At 42.9% G+C, this 21,790-nt stretch overlaps 1 protein-coding gene across 8 annotated transcripts in view; it reads left to right on the forward strand.

The window, feature by feature from the left end:
• The window catches only part of UBR5 (ubiquitin protein ligase E3 component n-recognin 5), an 85,581-nt gene that overhangs the window by 40,887 nt on the left and 22,904 nt on the right, over positions 1–21,790 (forward strand). For 6 of the 8 annotated variants that reach the window (XM_048507414.1, XM_048507411.1, XM_048507415.1 and 3 more), the window contains 22 exons: positions 1,628–1,825; positions 2,560–2,770; positions 4,161–4,287; positions 5,908–6,059; positions 7,622–7,717; positions 7,951–8,074; positions 9,697–9,794; positions 10,608–10,756; positions 11,642–11,733; positions 12,206–12,352; positions 12,448–12,566; positions 13,150–13,276; positions 13,387–13,516; positions 13,678–13,838; positions 14,386–14,625; positions 16,317–16,440; positions 16,528–16,639; positions 17,749–17,880; positions 18,440–18,697; positions 19,310–19,578; positions 20,137–20,348; positions 20,591–20,821. In XM_048507414.1, the coding sequence (XP_048363371.1) occupies positions 1,628–1,825; positions 2,560–2,770; positions 4,161–4,287; positions 5,908–6,059; positions 7,622–7,717; positions 7,951–8,074; positions 9,697–9,794; positions 10,608–10,756; positions 11,642–11,733; positions 12,206–12,352; positions 12,448–12,566; positions 13,150–13,276; positions 13,387–13,516; positions 13,678–13,838; positions 14,386–14,625; positions 16,317–16,440; positions 16,528–16,639; positions 17,749–17,880; positions 18,440–18,697; positions 19,310–19,578; positions 20,137–20,348; positions 20,591–20,821 (3,509 nt within the window). The remainder of the gene's footprint in view (positions 1–1,627; positions 1,826–2,559; positions 2,771–4,160; positions 4,288–5,907; positions 6,060–7,621; positions 7,718–7,950; positions 8,075–9,696; positions 9,795–10,607; positions 10,757–11,641; positions 11,734–12,205; positions 12,353–12,447; positions 12,567–13,149; positions 13,277–13,386; positions 13,517–13,677; positions 13,839–14,385; positions 14,626–16,316; positions 16,441–16,527; positions 16,640–17,748; positions 17,881–18,439; positions 18,698–19,309; positions 19,579–20,136; positions 20,349–20,590; positions 20,822–21,790) is intronic. The other 2 variants (XM_048507412.1, XM_048507413.1) reach the window with 2 other exon arrangements.

Genomic DNA, 21,790 nt, shown 5'->3' on the forward strand with positions numbered 1-21,790 from the left:
TATACGAAGAATAAAACTTTGCCACTGGATTCAAACTTTGCTCTAGTCAAGAGTTTGCCCAGTTTGCAGTTCTGGCAACCTTGAGCCAAGAGGAAAGGAAGCTATAAATATTTTAATAAACAAATGAAATAATTTTTTTCCCAGGATCTCAACTAAAAGGACGCATTGTATTGGTAGTATTGGCCAGATCTCATATTGAGTTTGGAAACTGGTAGGCAGGAAGAAAGAAAGGGCAGATTGATAGTGGCAGGATGTAAATTTTGACTTGCATCTTAAAAATATTCCTCATTGTATATTGGAAATCAGCAGGGAGGGATAGTGTTGTGATTGACCACCTTTCCCATTTCATCCACTGGAGAACAATATGTTTTTTGATTAGCAATCTCCTGGTAATTCCAGGGCTAAAGTTTATTCAGCTGTTTTCTGCCAGGGCCTTTTAGGCTATGGCCCCTATTTGGTAGAACACCCTGAGAAGACCCAAACTGAAGAACCTTTTTCAGTTCTGCAGGGTCAGAACTGCAGGGTCAGCCAGAGATGGTGGAGGGCAGCAGTGTTTTCCATCTGATTGCTGACCCTGAGCATTGAAGCTTGCCTCCATCTCTCCTTGGTTGTCTTTAATATTCTTATACTCCATTCTACTATACTCTTATACTCCATTCTACTAAGGGAAAGAGCAGATTGCATACCTGCTGCACCATCATTGTGTGTTTCTTATGGGACCTGGAATTTTATCTAATCAAATCAAATTTTAGAGAGAATAAAAGCTATGGTGTACATTATTAGTACATTATGCGTCGTTGGTTTATTGAATTGTATTATATTGTTGCTGAATCGGGAGCTATCCTGAGCCCTCCTTTGCTGGGGGGAAGGCAAGATAGAAATCTAAATAAATAAGTGAAGTCCTCATAAATGAAAGTCTTCCCACAAGAAACAAAGTCTCTGCTCAGGCAGCGCAAGACCAAGGGGGTGAGGAGAATGCTTTGTCCTCTTCTATTTCCCTGGAGCAATTGGAGAAAGCCCTGGGCTCTTATAAGGAGGAAGCAGTGTTATTGCCAGAGTAGGTGGAACAAACTGAACCCCCATTAGATCATTTCTCTCCATTGGAAACCTCCCCTAGGCTCCACTCCAGGCAACAAGGGGAAGGGGCTGCAGTTTCATTGTACCACGGAGGCTTCCTCCAAGAGTCCTTCCAAGTCCCTTTCCAAATGATTTCAACTGTCATACAGAATGGGACCGGGCGGGGGCAGGGACGTCATCAATCATCCTAAGGTTTATTCCTTTTTTATCTAGAGATTTTCTAACTGCCTTGACTTTTACCAGTCCTTTCAGAAAAATTGTGTGGGTGGGCTGTATTGCCCTCCTTGAGGGATACCCGTGTATTCTACCCCACTCCCCCAGAGACTTCATGCGGCAGGTTTATTTTGGAATAAGAAGGAAGTAACCCTTTCCCAAAGAACTGTTGCAGCACATGAAGCATGAAGAGGATAGGAGAGAGAAACGTCAAGCTGTGTATTTTGCAAATGCTGTAGCAGAAATGGATTTGTGACGCTGTAGCCTCGTGTATGAAACCGGAATGAATGAAGAATTCCCAAAATTGATGTTGTATCAACATTTGCTTTTTGTGTAGGAATCTCCAAGCATTCTTAGAGATGGAAATGGCACTATATATCCACTGGCTAAAGATTGTATGGGCGGTATACGGGATCCTGATTGGCTGGACCTTCCACCTATTAGCAGTCTGGGAATGGGAGTTCATTCCTTAACAAATCTTCCTGCTAATTCAACCATTAAAAAGAAAGCTGCTATCATCATAATGGCTGTTGAGGTAATTATGACCTAATTAATTAATCTTTGGAGGCATTATTCTCCTCCTTTTGATAATTCTCTTCTTTACATTGTATTCTGCCTTTCAACAAATGGTCGCCAACGGAATAAGTTCAGGTGGGCAAGTGGTATATCTTGTGACAGATTAGAAGGGTTTCCTGCTAGGATTACAATGGCTGTTGTCTGATTTGGTTCCTTTTTGATATGAAAACTAATATTGTCTGTATCGGCCAAATGTTTTATAGAAAGGATAGCAATCTGCTAGACAATATGATTATTGCAATCTGAAACACAATTGCAGCCTTCTAAATCCATTGAGGGGAAATTCTTGGTGGCAGAAAATTAGCATTTATCCTCCCAAGCATTTCCCCTCAAAAATCTTGTTGGTTTCTAAGGGGCTGCTGAAATTGAATCCCAGCTGCTATGCGGCAGCTTTTAAAAAGCAGTGGAACATTTAGGTGTGTAAAATGCATTCTACTCCAGTCAGCTGATCCTAAACATTTAATGCTATGTCATAATAGAGTGTATGCCCTACAGGTAAACTTGAGAACAGTATGGCTGGGATAAAAATGTACATGTTCCTGAAGTCTCCCTGGTACAGTTTGTCCAAGTAATTTATGGTCCTCTTTTGTTACTGTGTATACTGTGCCCGTCTTCATTAAGTTTGAAGCCATGAACTTGAATCAGAATATTCTGCAGCTTAGAACTAAGACAAGTTTATTTTTCTGTGTGCAGAAGCAAACCTTAATGCAACACATTCTTCGATGCGACTATGAGGCTTGCAGACAGTACTTGATGAACTTCGAGCAAGCTCTTGTCATGGATCAAAATCCCCAAGCTCTGCAGTCATTTCTTGGCCACAGATGTGATGGAAACCGCAATATTCTGCATGCGTGTGTATCTGTCTGCTTTCCAACCAGTAATAAAGAAACTAAAGAGGAAGAGGGTGAGTTGAAGAATGTGATGAAAAACGTTTTGACTGGGAGCCAGAAGTCCAGCTAGATGCATTGTCCAGAACTTCTCATTTGTAAAACTCATCCTGTGAAAACAGAAGCCTGGATCTGGGCCTTGTGCAGTGTTTCCACACACTGCAGGGCTCTTCCATCTGCCTGTCAACTACAGCCCACCCCTCTATATCACTGCTTCTGTAGGATATGAGAGCCAGTGTGGTGTAGAGGTTAAGAGCAAGTGCACTCTAATCTGGAGAACCGGTTTTGATTCCCCACTCTGCCACTTGAGCTGTGGAGGTTTATCTGGGGAACCAGATTAGCTTGTGCACTCCCACACATGCCAGCTGAGTGACCTTGGGCTAGTCACAGTTCTTCAGAGCTCTCTCAGCTCCACCCACCTCACAGGGTGTTTGTTGTGAGGGGGGAAGGAAAAGGAGATTGTCCACCTCTTTGAGTCTCCTTACAGGAGAGGAAGGGGGATATAAATCCAAACTCCTCCTCCTCTCTCCTTCTCCTTCTCTTCCTCCTCCTCCTTCTTCTAAACCAGGGGTCTGCAACCTGCGGCCGATGGGAATTTTAGTCCATGAACATCTGGAGAGCCGCAGGTTGCAGACCCCTGTTCTATACACTCTATGCACTTGATGCTGAATAAAAAGCTGAAGCTGAAAGAGAAACCTTAACCATTGCAGCACATGAGGCTGTGTTTGATTGTGGCCACCAATCTCATCTTTAATATATGCTGGAATAAAATAGGAACAGAAAGTACTGAAACTACAGGGTGAAACAGTCTGTTAGGTACAGAATTGAGACTTAGGGTTGCAACCGTTGAACCTGCCACCCCCACTCCCTATCATGGAAGAACAAAGCAGAGGATTCCTGCCCACAGGTGGCAAGCGTGCTAACTTTAAAATGCTGATGCTTCAAGAACTAGCAAAAGGCCTGAGATTTCTAAAAACCAAGAGAGAGTGTCCGTCAAAACTGCTTGTAATATAAAAAGATAGCACATATAGCTGGGTGCTTCATTAAAACCCATTTTGAATAGTAGAAAGTAGAATAAATTTTGAACTTCCAAATCATGCTTTATGTAGTATTTATAATCACTTAATATGGCATGTTTCAGAGGAACGATTTATTTGAATGGTGAGAGACTTATTACCGTAAATTGTAGTGCAGAAATTTAACTAACCTGCTCATGCAACTGGAAGCAGAAAATGTCTGATTTTGCCTTTCTTTTGCTTTATATGAAAAGTGTCTTAATCTGTTAAATTTTGAATGTTCAAACTTGTTTCCCTTATTTGATGTGAAAACTTGGAAGAAGCTGAACGTTTCGTTGGGTGTTTTGGATATGAAAGAAATGGATGTCAAGGTTTTTTCTTTATGCTTCAGAAGCAGAGCGCTCGGAAAGGAATACGTTTGCTGAAAGATTGTCTGCAGTCGAGGCTATCGCAAATGCCATTTCAGTGGTGTCGAGTAACGGACCCGGAAACCGTGCAGGATCCTCCAGCAGCAGAAGGTGAGCAAGGGAGAGTGAATCTCTCCTCTTTCGTATCTCTTCTAGTGTAGCACTTCTTATTCATGTGTTAGATTCATTGGTGTCTTCTGAAACCCTTGGCTTTTAAGTCAGACATATGTAATGTACATATCTATTTGTATAAAGGTGTGTGTATAAAAGAGTATGTATCTCACTGGAATATGCTTGATTCTGATGGACACCTAATTTCCTAGTTTGGAAACTTAGGTTTCCTAGCATCTTAACTTTTGCAAAGATTAGTATGGTCCACTTATAGGCGCTGGTTTTGGGGGAGGCAATTGTATTTGCGTGTCTGTTGAAGGGAGTCATGTCTGGTGAAAACTGATACGCCCAAAATCTTGTTGGGCTCTTAAGGTGCTACTGGACTTGAATCTAGTTGGAGGAGCTGAGGAACCCAAATGCTTTTTAGCCTGCCTTCATGTGTTACTGTGGTGACAGAGTTGTCCCTAGCAACATTTTCCCTCTGAAAGAGCTCTCCCACCTCCATAGTCTAATGAGGGACTGAGAGTAGTGATGTGACATGGGAATCTACTAGGGCAGGCTGGCCCCCATTGGCCATGCCAGCAGGGGTTGATGGGAATTGTAGTCCATAAACATCTGAAGCACCAGAATTGGACACCTCTGTACTAGGACATAGGTTAAGTGAAACTGCTAAACAGTGAGGTAGAGCCCCTTCTACAGTCTCTTCCACTATGGGTGACCATTGTGAAAGAGATTTATTTGACACTATTGCATCAGCTATATTGCATACCTTCTTTTTCAGGTAGAGCAAGTCCTGTTGAGTCCTGGTCCCTGTTCAGTCAGTGAAAGTTACCTGGCTGTGAGGTGTTTGTAGATAACATCTGTTTCATTTTATTTTTCATCCTGGTTGGTAGAGACAGCCTATAGCTGAAGTGTCCTGGGCCTTTTCTGTAGTTGCTTGGAGGAGTTTCATTTGCTCTGGCAAAACCCCTGAGGGCTACCTAGTGAACTATTTGGGCCTTTGCTACTTAATGTGACTCACAAAGGGCTTAATGTAGCTCGCAAAGGGTGACTGGACAGTTCCATCACAAGGGTGGTGAATCTTCTTCCAAAGAGGAGGACTGGTCTGTGACTGTCTGAAAGAGGCTATTATGTAATACTTCTGAAGAGACTCACTGTGGATTATTTAGGTTCAGTTAATTTACAGGGGACTGTTTAGCTTTTAAGGGAAAGGTTCAAGTATGGTTTCTTTTGAATTCACGAACTGTTGAGACCCATGGCTAGGAGTTGCCTAATTCTACCATCACTCATAGAAGCTACTTCCCGTACCAGTTTGGAGGGAAGAATCGCAAGGAAACCTTCTCCAACAGAGTCTGCCTCCTGTGTACCGCCAAAATGTGATCTTTGGATTCTCTCTCACTTCTTTTGCTGTTTCCTTTCACTGTTAAATGTCATAAGTCTCCAGCACATTTAAATATGAAAGTTACTTGAGGCTAAATTGTAGTTTCTTTGTACTTATGATCTGCAGATATACAGATTAAAATTTCATTCAGTCTTTAGACATGACTATCCTGTGTAAAGTATACTCTTTTGAAGAAAGCGCAACATGATTTTTAGGGTTTCCCTTCTCTTTTCTCCTAGTTTGAGGCTGAGAGAAATGATGAGGAGATCATTGAGAGCAGCAGGTTTGGGCCGACATGAAGCTGGAGCTTCATCTAGTGATCATCAAGATCCGGTTTCTCCTCCAATAGCTCCTCCCAGCTGGGTTCCAGATCCTCCTGCAATGGACCCAGGTAAGATTATGTAGGCATGTGAAAATAGGTATACAAAGTATATTTAGATGATCATATAAACTGACCACAGCCTTATGTCTGTGCATTGGAAATTAACAGGTAAGAACTATGTAAACCAGTGGTGCAGGCTAGCCTTATGTCATCAATCTCAAGAGCTTAGCAGGGTCGGCCCTGTTTAGTATTTGAATGGTGGGAGACCACCTTGGTTGTCCAGGCTTGCCACACAGAAGCTGCACAATGGCAAGCCTTCTCTGAAAGCATTTTGCCTTGAAAACCCCATGAGAGGTCAGCTGTGACTTGGCAGCAAACAGACAAACAAATAAACAAAAGAGGTAGCAGTTCACGAACCATCACATATGTAATCAGCCTAAACCAAAAGGGTGATGTTACTAGGGGATGCCATCCCAAACACACACACACACAATAATAGTTTACTCAACTGTAAAAGTATAAATGTAAACTTTGAAATGACAAGATCACTTCTGAAAATGTTGGGGTCTCTTCCTCCAGCGTTGTTGAACCTTACTCAGTCTTTTTGTACCTGGAAAAAGCGAAAAGAATCCCTCTCTTGCTTTCTCCCCTAAATAAGGCACCCCAGCTCTGGCAAGAGTAAGATTGCCGAGGTGCCCTTGGTTGAACAAGCTGGTTGTAGAGAAAGAAGGGGGATGGCGATTCGGAGTTTTCTCCCCCCCCCAATTTCCCAGGCTATTCAACAGAGTTGTCTCTCAGCCCCGCCGCCAGTTCCCAAGTCCACGTGTACTTGAGAAGCAGCAAATGGGGAGAGTGGAATTTCTTTGGGTTTGAGTTTTTAAAATGCCCCCCAAAATTCAGTAAAAGCTGAATAAAGCCGATGGATATCAGTGTTATTTGGCGTTACTGAAAAATTCTGGTTTTTTATTACCCGTACCCAAAATTTTAATGAGCACAATTGTTTGCGTTCAGCCACGATGAGTGTGGAATAACCACCGTGCCACTGCGGTCAGCTTCTCCTGGGTGGCTGCCATGGTGGTAGTTTTGGCGGCTAGGATGGGCATTCATGGCCTGCAGCGAAGGGTGGGCATTGATGGAGAGGATGGGCCCTTTACTTCCATCCTGGATATGAAGTCTGCTTCTCAGGGAGGCTTGCAGATTTCCATTCCTTGTAGCGGTGACTGTTTCACGATGGAAGTCACCTGCCAACCACAAGCCCCACTGGGTAATGGCCTAGCCTGCTTTCCTGAAATATGGGATGGGTACCATGCTGGGGAACAGTGCTCACAAGACCCACAAGTAGCACGTGGCTCTTTGACGTGTGGCTCCAGAGCCGCTGAGTAAGTACTACTGGAGGAAAGTGGATTGCTATCTATGGTTACAAACTGGCTACTAGAGGGGGAAACAGGGTGTTAAAATTTCTGATTAGAATATGTAAAATTTGTTTGAGTTGTCATTTGCAGTCAGCTGTGAATGTTAGTAATCCTCAAGTGGTGGGACTTAACCTTTGCTAGAAACAGCTACGGTAGAGGCTGCATTTTGCCAAGGATTTTTAACATTGATCTACATCCTGCTGTTCTTTTTATTAAAAGACGGGGACATCGATTTTATCCTGGCTCCTGCTGTGGGATCTCTTACCACAGCAACAACTGGCACTGGTCAAGGTCCAAGCACCTCCACCATACCAGGTAACATCTGCTATTTTGTATGCAGATAGTGAAAGCTAACTTCTATTGACAGTGTTGTGTAACGTTGATGGTAGAGCAACTTCCAGGCAAAGGAGTGAAATTCTGTGTGCAGTGAAACCCAGCTTTTCATAACGCACTCTTGTTTCTGTTGTAGTCGGAAGCTGTAGATAGTTTGCAGTAAGCCAGCGTTACCAGAAGAGGCTTGTTTTTCACTGACATCTTTTGAATTATAGGTCCGTCTACTGAACCCTCCGTGGTGGAATCGAAGGATCGGAAGGCGAACGCACACTTCATCCTGAAATTGTTGTGTGACAGCGTGGTTTTGCAGCCTTATCTTCGGGAACTTCTGTCAGCCAAGTAAGACTTTTCGTATGAAAATTATGCAGTGCCTTCGTTGTCCGAAGCAGATGTGATGTGTCCTTTCACCTTGATCATCAGCGAAATGAGGAATTTCATATAACGGAACATAAAATGAGACATCTGTTGGAGATAATGCATCAGCAGGATTTTTCTCAGAAAAATTTATTTTAGATTTAAAAACATCCTGTCTTTCCTCTTGGTTCAAGGCAGCTTACAAAAAGTTAAAAATACGTTCAGTTAAACATTGTGTCAGCCAAGGAAGACTTTTCTTCTGAAAATCAGGCAATTAATTCACTATCTGAAGCAGGTATAATGTGTCACCTTGATCATCTCAAACATTGGGATGAGGGGATTTTAAGTGAAGTCAGGAATTTCATATAATGAAACCTAAAGTGAGACATCGGCTGCTAATAAAGCATCCGCAGATTTTTTCTCTCTCGCAAAAATGTATTTTATTTATTTTTAGAAGCATATCCTGGCTTTCTTCATGGTTCAAGACAGCTTACAGCCCAGTCCAGAAGACTGTGGCAGCCAGGAACAGTGCTGCTGCTCTCGTGCCACTTGTGTGTGGGGGTGGGGGAGGGGAGGAGAGAGAGAGAGCGCGCAAGCCAGGTAGTGTGGGAAGTCAGCCAAAAAAAAAGAAGTATCCTGACTGCTGGAGAGTCCCCCATAGACCAAAATGTACTTATTCCACCCTTTTGTGTGCCGTAAGTTGGACTCCTGTACCGGGGTCATTCCCAGGTCAAAAGTGTGGTGGAAGCCAACTAAGGTTGGCTTTGCCCCCAGGAATGCCCTTAGCCTGCCCCCAGCCATGCTGGCATCCACCTTTAGGCTGGTATGGCTCTGGAGCAGGCAGCTCTTCTGGGTCAGGCAGCCTCTTCTGTTTGCTCTCCCTGCCACTTGCACTGGCGGGGTAGGCAAATGTGTTGGCATGAGCTCGCATGGCTTCCAGAACCCCCTTTGGCACCCCCCCCTGATTGGGCTGCCCCAAAAAGTTAAAAGTGCGTTCAGTTAAAAAAATAAAATAGCACTCCCCAAATATCCCCTTCGCCCTTAAAAGATTATTACTATTGATGCCCTCTCAATGTCCTGGCAAAATGGAGGGCGTTGGAGCACCTCCGGAAGATTTCTGAAGAGGGGACGCCCCTCACCTCTTCAAGGAGCTCATTCTGCAGAGTTGGAGCCATGCTGTAAAAGACCAGAACTCTGGTTGGTGCTAGACAGGCCACAGATATCTGCCTGAGGACCTTTATTGGCACACAGAAACATAGGAAGGAGGCTGTCCTTCCTATGTGGATCTCAGCTTGTAAAGGACTTCGATGGTCATAATCAGCACATTTTGTCATGTATGGTAACTGTGGAACAACAATTGTGTCATGCAGATGTTCTGGTCTTCATACACCATGGCAGGCTTGTATATCATTCCTTGACTGACTTTAATAAGTCTTTTCATTTTTTTGGTTCATTTGCATTAATACCGCCCCCTTTTTTGTGCATCAGCATTGTTAACTTTGGGGCTGAAGGCCAGAATAATTCTTAAGTTTGACTCTTGGTAAACTTATAAATGTTCTATTTCTCTTCACTGAAAATGACAGGGGTGTAAATAATTGTTTTTGCAGAGATGCAAGAGGCATGACTCCATTTATGTCTGCAGTGAGTGGCAGAGCATATCCTGCTGCAATTACCATTTTAGAAACTGCACAAAAGGTTGCAAAAGGTATTTGTTCAATTTATTTATTTGTTCAACTTGTATGCTAGTGCTGTCTTTCATTTAGCTGTACCTACAAACAGTTCTAGTTTCCAGCTAAATCATTTCAATGTTTCAAAATATTGAATTGCTGCCAGTTCACAAGTTGTCTGGTTTATCTCCGTTCAGTTTTAAAAAGTATCAGTTTCTTTAGATGTCCTCACTGCACATTCATATAGTAGAGTAAATTTAGATAGCTATCATGTTTCTCCCCTGCCTCTACAGTATTTGGGGGCAGCTTTAGAGAGCAAGTTCTGCATGTCACAGTTTCTTTCAGTGACACAAATATCTGATACTTTGTATTGTCAAAGACTTTCATGGACGGAATCAACTAACTATTGTGGGTTTTCTGGGCTGCTGCGTGTCGCCTGGTAGTTTTTGCTCCTGAAGTTTCACATGCATCTACGGCTGGCATCTTCAGAGGCATGTCATGCTGAGATGTGTTTCTCTCCATGGCTCAGGGCAAAAACTACCAGACCACAGCCACACAGCCCAGAAGACCCACAGCAGTCTTCCAATACTTACTTTTCTATATCTTGGAAGATTTTAGTGTAACAGATCTGATACGAGGTGATTGATTTTTGGAGCTAACCTTGAGTGAGTTTAGCAGAGGCGATATACCCTTTCGGTAATCATTTCGAAGAAGCAGCCGTGTTTTCCTCATTGTTGTCTTTGAAAAGTTTTCTGTGTCTCAGATTCCAAGCTCTTCAAACTGTTTCGAAGCAAACGTTATTGCTGAACTGTTTTCACCCACCCTCCCCTTTTCCTCTCTTCTTTTTAAAGCAGAGGCAACTTCAAGTGAAAAAGAGGAAGATGTGTTTATGGGAATGGTTTGTCCCAATGGCACAAACCCAGATGACTCTCCTTTATATGTCCTGTGTTGCAATGATACCTGCAGCTTCACATGGACTGGTGCAGAACACATCAATCAGGTAAATGTCATCACTTCCAAGCAGTAAGTTTGCATCAGCAAGGCATCCTGTGATAACAGATCGCATATCAAAAACTGAAGATGTTTGCCTAAAGCTGGTAATATTTCATATAGGCCGTGAAAGCCTTCGACAATACAATATTTCATATACCTTGTAACTTATTGAAAGTTGCCTTGGATCCTACTTTGCAGGAGAAAGATGAGGTAGAAGCATTTTAATATAAATAAAAATGAAATATTTGAAACTCTTCCAAAATTTTTAGACCGAGTACTGAAAGATTACATCAAAGTAGCAATTTAACATCCCTGTTTAGGGACAACCTGGGAATGCGTAAACATTAGGATGCATAAGGAGATCTTGCAACTGCAAGGACTTCTGTATTCAATATATTACTTCTGTATTAAATTGGTTATAAGGGTTATAGTTCTTTGTGTGATTCTGTCCTCAGTGGTGTTGGAAACAGTAGAGCAAATATCCTGAAGGGGCTTTTATCTCCAGTAATAACTACAAATTTTGAATCTTTAATTCACTTTCTGCTATAAATGTAATAACTGTGCATGAGGTCTCAAAGGTTTTCCATTTGGTTGTGGTGGGTTTTCTGGGCTGTGTGGCTGTGGTCTGGTGGATTTTGTTCCTAACGTTTCGCCTGCATCTGTGGCTGGCAGAGGTGTATCACAGAGAAAAGTCTGTTTCACACTGTGTCTAGTGAGAAGGGAAAGTTTAGTGGGGTATATTTTCCATGTCCCAGGGTGCTTCTTGTGGTTTTAGTGTAATGTTCAGCATAAAAAAAGGAAAAGAAAGCCATTGGAGCTATACCAAGTCTCTTAAGGGAAACCTCTTATGTATACTTCCTTTTTTTAAAGTGTTAAACTTTTGTCTCCTTAGGACATATTTGAATGCCGAACATGTGGCTTACTAGAATCTCTGTGCTGTTGCACAGAGTGTGCAAGGGTGTGCCATAAAGGCCATGATTGCAAGTACGTATGTGTATGTTTAGTCCTCAAATAAAGACTTTTAATCATTGTGTTTGGAGTCCTCATTGGCGGTTCAATTTCATTGTGCTTCAAAATACTATAGAAGTTGATTTTTCTAAAGACTTTTGATATACTTAAATTGTGTAAGTGCATGGACAGATGGCAATTTCAACTTTCCTATATAAAATAACTTGTATGCTAGCTCCCCAGTGTAAGAAAGAGTGTGTGTTTAAGCACCTGAGCAGCTTTTCTTAAGCAATTTCAGAGTAGCATAGTAGATAAGCATCCATCAGGACTGGTGATAGGGGCTAAGCTAGCATTCACTTATAGTACGTTTCCTGAACTGGATGGTTCAGACTTCTGCTTTATTAGCTGATTATAAGTTACTGGGAATGCATTCATGTTTCTGACATTCATTATGCTATGTGTTGACAAAGAAATCGGTGATGTATAAATGAATCCTTTCTTTTTTCAGGCTTAAACGCACATCCCCAACAGCATACTGCGACTGCTGGGAGAAATGCAAATGCAAAACATTAATTGCAGGGCAAAAATCTGCTCGTCTTGATCTGCTGTTCCGGCTGCTCAGTACCACAAACCTTGTCACCATGCCAAATAGCAGGCAAGTCTGTCTGTCTGTCTGTCTGTCTGTCTGTCTGTCAACCTTTTCAGCTGAGCACATATAGTTCATGTCTCATATTGGTTGATGTATTGCAGGGGGGAGCATCTTCTGTTGTTCTTAGTACAGACAGTTGCACGGCAGACGGTGGAGCATTGCCAGTATCGGCCACCAAGAATCAGGGAAGATCGTAATCGTAAAACTGCAAATCCTGAAGGTGAGATGTACTCTCAGTTACAAGATTTTCTGAGTCACAAAACTTTCTCTTAGGCCCTTTCCGCACATGCACGGAAAAGAACCTCCACCAGCATGAATTGTGCTGGTGGAGGCTTAGAGGCCGTTTGCACACTAGCGTGTGATCGGCCCCAACTCCCCCACCCCAGCCGGAGAGGCAGCTCTGCCCAGAGCCGCCTCTCGGTTGGCCCCCTCCACTGACCTCTTCATCCAGCGTCGCTCTGGAGGGCTGCAGGGACCCGCCCACGCTGCCCTCTGACCTCCAGGAAAAGCGGCGTCTTCCCAGCGGTGCGGTTCACACCGCACCGATGGGATGACGGCGCTTTGCAAAAACCTCGCTCAACGAGAGAGGTTTACAGCAGTGGCTTCACGCCGCTCCCAGGCAGCCAGGACGGCGCTGCTGCAATGCAGCAGCGCCTCCTGTGCGAATAGCAGCCCAGGGACTGCATTTTTGCCATCCTGGGCCACTGTATTTCGCCCGTGCGGAAAGGGCCTTAGAGTGCCCGTCTCTCTGCAGCAGCTACCACTCACATATGGCTTTTCTCTCTTCTTTTTTTGCACTTTAGATTCAGACATGCCTGATCATGATTTGGAACCTCCGCGGTTTGCACAGCTTGCCTTGGAACGTGTGTTACAAGACTGGAATGCACTGAAATCTATGATCATGTTTGGCTCACAGGAAAATAAAGACCCGTGTGTATTCACTAGCCTGTTTCGATTACATTTCTGAAAATGACTTTATCGTAGATCATATAGCTTACATTAAATTTCTTCTTCCCTGTTTCCCTTTGCTTTTTTCCAAGTCTTAGTGCAAGCAGTAGGATTGGACATCTTTTGCCTGAAGAACAAGTCTATCTAAATCAGCAAAGTGGTACTATTCGGCTGGACTGTTTTACACACTGCCTTATTGTGAAATGCACAGCAGACATTTTGGTAATGTACATTTGTGTTAATATGTTGCCAAAGAAGTAATTCAGTCAGTAGTGATTTATTTAATCACACATGCTTAAGTTGCTTTGCAGATAAATTTCTTTTGTCTTCAAATAAAGAATTATTCACCAGTGCATAAATAATAATATACATTTTCTCTACAGCTTTTAGATACTTTGCTGGGAACTCTTGTAAAAGAGTTGCAGAATAAATACACTCCAGGTCGCAGAGAAGAAGCTATTTCTGTTACAATGAGGTTTCTGCGGTCTGTGGCAAGGGTTTTTGTCATCCTTAGTGTGGAAATGGCTTCTTCAAAGAAGAAAAAGTAAGTTTACTTCTAACCTAAATTTGAGATGTATGGTGGGGGGTAAGAACATTTAGTAGTATGTGCCTACTGGAAACCATCTTCTGTGGATTGGCTTCCATCAGCCTGCATGAATGCTGCATCCTGAGGAATGCAGCCAGAGCAAATAGTTTCAGTTCTAGGTATTGTCGAAGGCTTTCACGGCCGGATTCAACTGGTTCTGGTGGGTTTTCTGGGCTGTGTGGCCATGGTCTGGTGGATATTGTTCCTAATGTTTCGCCTGAGTCTGTGGCTGGCATCTTCAGAGGTGTATCACAGAGGGAAGTCTGTTACACACTGTGGACACTGTGATACACCTCTGAAGATGTCAGCCACAGATGCAGGCAAAACGTTAGGAACAAGATCCACCAGACCACAGCCACACAGCCCAGAAAACCCACCAGAACCAGTTTCAGTTCTGTGACTGTGCAATGTAGTGGAAGATCTGTCCCGATTTGTGTATTTCCTGAACCTTTTTGAATAGGTTACCTATTCACCCACTTGTTTCTCTTTTCTGCCTCTGTTCCAGCAACTTTATTCCACAACCAATTGGAAAATGTAAGCGTGTGTTCCAGGCTTTGCTCCCTTATGCTGTGGAGGAGTTGTGTAATGTTGCAGAATCACTCATAATTCCAGTCAGAATGGGTATTGCACGTCCTACAGCACCTTTTACATTGGCGAGCACTAGCATAGATGCCATGCAAGGCAGCGAAGAACTGTTCTCAGTGGAACCATTGCCTCCTCGGCCTTCATCTGACCAGTCTAGCAAGTAAGGATTATTTTCATGATAGCAGTTTTTTCCTAAAGATTTTACAATAACTTTTGAAGGATATCCTTTTCACCCTGTTGCAGATAGATTTGCCCTCTAAGTGAGTTGTATCTGGAAAAATAAATGGCTGAAGAATGATGATGTTGTACACAGAGAAGTAACTAAAAGAGGTCATGTCACATTTTTATCCAGCCCTTCTTTCAAGGAGCTCAAGGTTCACTCCCTTTTTACTCACAGGTCTCCAATATGGTTCACAACAAGATGAAATAACCATAATTTACGTTGTGGTATGAGAGCCAGTGTGGTGTAGTGGTTAAGAGCAGGTGGATTCTAATCTGGAGAACCAGGTTTGATTCCCTACTCTTCCACCTGAGTGGCGGAGGCTTATCTTGTGAACCGGATGCCTTTCCGCATGCTTGCATTCCTGCTGGATGACCTTGAGTTAGTCATAGTTCTTCGGAACTCTCTCAGCCCCACCTACCTCACAAGGTGTCTGTTGTGGGGAGAGGAAGGGAATGGAACTTGTAATCCACCTTGAGTCTCCTTACAGGAGAGAGAGGTGGGATATAAATCCAAACTCTTCTTCTTCTTCTACAGAGTAACATGGTACCATCTGAAAAGCACGAGTGAATCTCAATAAGTTCCATCCCTCTGTCAGTCTAGTTCAGCTTTCCAGAAAGGAAAGTATTTGGTTTAATCTAGGTCAGGGATGTCCAACTCTGTTCTCCAGATGGGCTGATGGGAATCATAGTCCATGAACATCTGGAGGCCAGAGTTGGACACCCCTGATCTAGAAGGTACGGGGAGCGAGTAGTGATCTTGCCTCCAGTTCAGGAGAGACCCACCATCCCAACTGAGATGGCTTTAAAGATCTTCCCTCTGGTAGGTAGCCGGCCAACCCAACCTCATGAAGGCTGGCTCCCATAGGAAGGCAGCACCTGCATGCATCTCCTGTTGGAATAGCTTCTCCTCTCTTAAATGATCCTCACAAAAGCCATGTGAAGTAGGTTTAGGCTAGCAGTGATTGGCCCAAGATCACCCAGTGAATGTTGTAGCTGAGTAGGGATTTGAACTCATATTTCCCAGATTCTTGTCTCCATCCTGCTAAACTGTGCACTATGCCTTACTGGCTCACAACCCTGACCTTTCCTATTACATGTCCTCATTGCAGTGCTGTGACTAGTTCAGAATCCGTGGTTCTCACATATTTTTAGGAGGACAGTGTAGTTTGTTAGAATTCTCAGAGGAGTCTGAAGATCAGGCTGTGATGTGGTGGAAGCTGGATTTAGGCCCCTTCCGCACATGCAGAATAATGCCCTTTCAATCCACTTTCACAATGGTTTGCAAGTGGGTTTTGCTAGTCCCCGCAGTGGCAAAGTGCATTGAAAGTGGATTGAAAGTGCATTATTCTGCATGTGCGGAAAGGGCCTCAAATGGTACAAGAAGGCCTCTTGTTCTCCTGGTTTCAGAATTGGAGGCAGAGAATCTGAGCTCTATAAAATCCCTTCTTTTAATCTAATATTATAGTACTTTTATAGAAACGATTATGTAAGTATTCATCTGAGTAATCTTCTGTCAGGTTGAGTCAGTCAAGCCAGCCAGTGTGAAGAGAACGAATGCACGGTGTGTTAATATTACAATTTACTATATCCTTGTGTTTTTTTTAAAAAAGCCTTTTCTTTGCCTTGCAGTTCCAGTCAGTCTCAGTCTTCCTATATTATTAGAAATCCACAGCAAAGACGGATCAGTCAGTCTCAGCCAGTTCGTGGCAGGGACGAAGAGCAAGATGACATCGTGTCAGCAGATGTGGAAGAGGTAGTTATGTGGATTTTTCTGTTGAATTTTGTTTGCAGTGGTTCCAAAACACTGCTTAGCATTTAAAAAAAACCCTGTCCATTCCAGGTTGAAGTGGTTGAGGGGGTGGCTGGGGAAGAGGACCACCACGACGAACAAGAAGAACATGGCGAAGAAAATGCGGAAGCAGAAGGGCAGCATGACGAGCATGATGAAGATGGTATGCATTGTTTTTGAAATGCTTAGACTTTGCCATATGCCAAGGGCTGTATTTTCCAAGTTGTCTCTTCCTCTTCACCCTGCCTCCCCCCCTCCCCCCTCCCCACATCTGTTTTCACAAGGGCCAGGGCTGTAGTGAATAAGTAACATTCACACATACAACACTTGTGGGAATCAAAAGCAGGGAACAGATGTGTTTCTTATTGCTGCTACAGAAACCCCAAATGAGAGATTAAAATGAAAGACTTAGCTATATGGGATGGCTCCATCTTTGCCCTGATGAAGATGGTCCAGTCCACATTGTTCAGGACAATTGTTCTAGTGCCATCTTCTGTCTGAAACACAACATTACATCTTGAGGCTGGCGTAATTCAGGCAGAAGCCAGAGTTAGGATCTTAGTGTTTACTTACCTGCTAAGAATGGTATTTTTCTTTAAAGGTATTTTTCTGTTAATATTACAGGACAGTTTTGTATCGTACTGGATGAGATTAATAAGTTCTAAGGTTGTTATTCTATTCAGTTAGGTTTCAGGGAATTTCGATGCCTTATCTTGTACGCTTGGAAAATCCATGACACAGAACAGTTTTCACATTGTTGCGATATGACGCTCTTCCATGAGCAGTTACAGACAGGCGGTATAAGAAAATCCCCTTTGTAGAATGTCCGTGTCCTTGTGGGGAACATGTATTGAAACCTCTGAGCGTGTTCTATTGGACTGTGCTTTATACAAATTTGTAGTGCCCTTATAACACCAATAGTTATGGGTCATCCCAGATGACCCAGGCAGTTTTACCTTCCACTTTAACTTTCTGATAAGCATTTTGGAATAACACACAAGGTGGCTAAATTTGGCATGGCAGCGTGCGAGATTAGGCTGACTTTGGCTAACACCATATGATAAATATTGTCTTCAGCAGTATGATTAATGTTAGATTACTTATGGTTGGATTTCTATTGTATTCTATTGCAATTTTTAAAATTTTGTTCTGGTCATTGATCATAAATAAACATTAATTGGTGATACATGGAGTATCTGGAGTTCCCATGAGACAGTGGTAGAAATATAGTTAACATCACTTCACTAGTTGAATTTGCTTCCTATTCATTAGGAAGTGACATGGAACTGGACCTCCTGGCGGCAGCAGAAACTGAGAGTGACAGTGAGAGCAACCACAGCAACCAGGACAATGCTAGCGGGCGCAGAAGTGTGGTCACCGCAGCTACGGCAGGCTCAGAAGCAGGTAATGCCTTCAGTTAAAGTTTTGTTGTCTAAATTTTTGATATGGCTGTTTTGCAATGCATTAAGAACAGTCTCTAATGGTGCGGCAGGTAGATGCCAAGAGGTCCGCGTCAGTGGTTGTCAACATGGCAGCCATCTGCCTGTTTCCTGGTGCCCCTTTTCTTCTTGAGTCTTTGGGGGAGGGATTCAAATGACTGAAACAGAAATAAAATAACATTGTGTGAGTGATGATTGAAGTGCACCATATGCACTGTCATGTAGCTTCAGCTTGGTATCTTCCTTCTACAATGGTGTTAAACTTCTTTTTTTAAAAAACCAGAATATACTAGACAGAGACTGGTTGTTTCTTCATGTTCTGCTTTCTAATTAGTAGCTCCTTTTGTCTATTGGCATGGAGATTCACACTACTCTCTGGAAACATGGTCCGTTTTATAAGCAACAGAAGTCATTGAGATTTGTGTCGCCTTAAAAGGTGAATTGCCCCATAATAGGTTTTGTTCCTTGCAGGAAAGACGTGAGCAGCCACAATCCTTACACAATCCTTACATGTTTTTCTACAGGTGCCAGCAGCGTTCCAGCGTTTTTCTCTGAGGACGACTCTCAGTCCAACGACACCAGTGACTCCGACAGCAGCAGCAGCCAGAGTGATGATATAGAGCAAGAGACCTTCATGCTAGATGAGCCTCTGGAGCGAACAACCAACAGCTCCCATGCCAGTGGGGCAGCCCAAGCGCCCCGTTCAATGCAGTGGGCGGTGCGTAACACCCAGAACCAGAGGACGACCAGCACTGCCCCGTCCAGCACCTCTACTCCAGCAGGTGAGTTTTTGTATCCACTTTCCCCTGAAGTATTAGCTATACTCTGTTCCACAGAAAGATGATAGTTCGGTCAGTTGAGGTGCAGCTGTTGAAAAAGCTGTATATGCTTCTGCATTAGAATATAATCCCAGATGAATATTAGAATTATAGTGAGAATTACCATGCATTTTTACGCACTGTTTTTGTCAAAACCATCATTTTGTGCATTGTTGAACATGTGACACAAGAGCATTTATGCCAAAATGTAGTTTTACTTTCAAACAGATGCAGGGAGCAAGGGTAGGTAGGCACTAGGGCCCAGGTGGAGCATTCTACAACAAATAAGGTCCAGCATGCTTTGTTCTGAGGTGGAGGAATATACAATCTACTCTCATCTTTCTGTGGAACAGAGTAATGTGGTTTTTAAAATATTTTGGTCAAAGGAAAATACTCAGAAAATTTGTTTGCATCTTTGAAAGGTAGCTGACAAGTTATGTGTTGCTTCAACTGTTTAACGCCTGTTTGTGAACTGAGTAGGACCGTGTTTGACTATCTGTCTGTGCGTTGTTTATTGCAGCTAAGTTCTGTTTATCTGATATTAACCCTCTAAATGCTGTCTTTTTCTGTCTTTAGCAAGTTCAGCAGGCTTAATTTACATTGATCCATCAAATCTCCGTCGGAGCGGGACTATCAGCACAAGCGCAGCTGCAGCTGCAGCAGCACTTGAAGCCAGCAATGCTAGTAGCTATCTGACATCAGCAAGCAGTTTAGCAAGGGCTTACAGCATTGTAATCCGACAGATATCTGATCTGATGGGCCTGATTCCCAAGTACAATCACTTGGTGTACTCCCAGATTCCAGCCGCAGTGAAGCTGACCTATCAAGACGCAGTAAACTTGCAGGTATGATGCAAAAACAAGTAAATGGTGGCTCTGTGTTAAATAGTGCCTTTTAAAAGAAAAAATCTGCCTTGCCCTTTAAAACTATTTTGCATGATGGTTAATTGCTTCTCTCTACCACTTCCTCTGCTACTTATTCTTCACTGCTTTTGTTTGCTTTCCCCGTTTGCTCTGACAGCATTTCTTGTTCCTCTTAGATCTTCTCCTTAGACAGCATTTGAGAAACTCTGCTATCCAGGAATTCTGGGAAGTATATGAGTGAATGTATATATTGGAGTACTCTGCCTTTTCCTAGTGGCTGATGCAGGCAGATAGGAAATGATGGCACGTTTAGTTACGGAGAGAGTGGTGCTTGAGTCAGAGTTAGGATGTAAGAATGTGTGCAAATGCAGTGGGTATTTGCAAATTGTATAACCTACCGAAGGAAATGTTGCCCTGGAGTGTTTCCAGCAATATGAAAGACTGTAGGGATTATAAATTGTCAGGAATAGGTTGATCACCTGGATCACTTAAGTATAGGCTTGTTTGCTAATACATTAATACTTAACACCATTTATTTAGAACTACGTTGAGGAGAAGCTTATCCCCACCTGGAACTGGATGGTGAGCATTATGGATTCCACTGAAGCTCAGTTGCGTTATGGGTCTGCTCTTGCCTCTGCTGGAGATCCAGGACATCCGAACCACCCACTTCACGCATCTCAAAATTCAACTCGGAGGGAGAGGATGACAGCGCGTGAAGAAGCTAGTTTAAGAACATTGGAGGGCAGAAGGTGCGAATATTTCTTATTAATTGGATGTTGGAGTAGATGGGACTCATGACTAGATAGTCAATAATGGCAAGCAGATAATATACCGTAGCGCTCCGTACTCTCAAGAGTGTTTAACTAGCTCTCTTAATAAGTAATATTAAAGTTTGTTATCTCTCTTAAGGTATGCTGACATGAAGAGCTTTATCTGTTGAGCCCTGGATATCTTTGTTAACAAACAAGATGTTTTGTTTTTTTAATTACAGGCGCGCCACACTGCTCAGTGCTCGTCAGGGCATGATGTCTGCGAGAGGAGACTTCTTAAACTATGCCCTCTCATTGATGCGTTCCCACAACGACGAACATTCTGATGTTCTACCAGTGTTGGATGTTTGCTCACTGAAACATGTAGCATATGTTTTTCAAGCTCTCATTTATTGGATTAAAGCAATGAACCAACAGACAACATTAGACGCACCTCAGTTGGAACGAAAAAGGTATAGAGACGGAAACCTTTCTTTAACTAGATGAGCTGTGTTCTTGTCAGATGTTTTCAGCCAGCATTGTATCTTTATATATGCATTGCTGAATGTCTAAAGATGGTGATGCATTTGTTGTAAAATACAGTGAAATCTGGAATGCAGCCTGTCCTAGTGAAACATTGGGCAGGCTATGAGAATGGCATCTGCAGTATCTTCACCATAGTGATGGTGAGTGAGGATGCTTTTTCTGCATTCCAGAAAATAATTTGGTGCCAGGAGAAAATAATGATGATTGACCTGGGCCTTTTTATGGATTTTCGTGAACACTAGTAGTTCTTGGCAGTTAAAGTGCAGTGTCCTTCTTCGGAGGCCGAGTTCTTCAGTCTAATTCTTCAGATTGCTTTGGTTGTCCTAGTGTATGGTGTGTGGCTATGCTGACTCTTCTAGATTCAGAGGCTTTTGATACCATCCTTAATGGTATTCGTCTGAATTGCTTCTGGTCTTAAGGGTTGGGGTGACACCATTCAGTAATGATTATTTCATTCCTGTATGGTAGTGCTCGAAACCTTCTTGTTCTCAGTCAAAATTGTTAAAACTGAAATCCCGCAAAACATCTACTGACAGCTGATGAGCGGAAGTCAGTGGGAACTGTGGGGTGCAGAATCATTATTAAACTCAATTGTTTGTCATCAGATTAATCTTCCTTGAATGAATATCAGTGATACTCCGGGTGTGGGTGAACAAATTTAATGTTAAACTGGATGAGAGAGCTGCTAGTAGCAGTGAGACATGCCTGTGCTGAAAGTATTTGTATCTGGGAGAACTTCTATATTCCATTACTGTGACCTATTCTGTGTTTTACAAGTTTTTTGGTTGGTTCAACACTGCTGGAAGATGGGAGCTGGAAAATGGATGATAATCCATGCCAGATTGCTTTCCAGATTAGATTTGCCGCCCTAGAAGACTTTGAAGAGTCAGAAAGCA

This window comes from Sphaerodactylus townsendi, linkage group LG09 (genome assembly GCF_021028975.2).
Source record: "Sphaerodactylus townsendi isolate TG3544 linkage group LG09, MPM_Stown_v2.3, whole genome shotgun sequence".
Classification (NCBI taxonomy): Eukaryota; Metazoa; Chordata; class Lepidosauria; order Squamata; family Sphaerodactylidae; genus Sphaerodactylus; species Sphaerodactylus townsendi.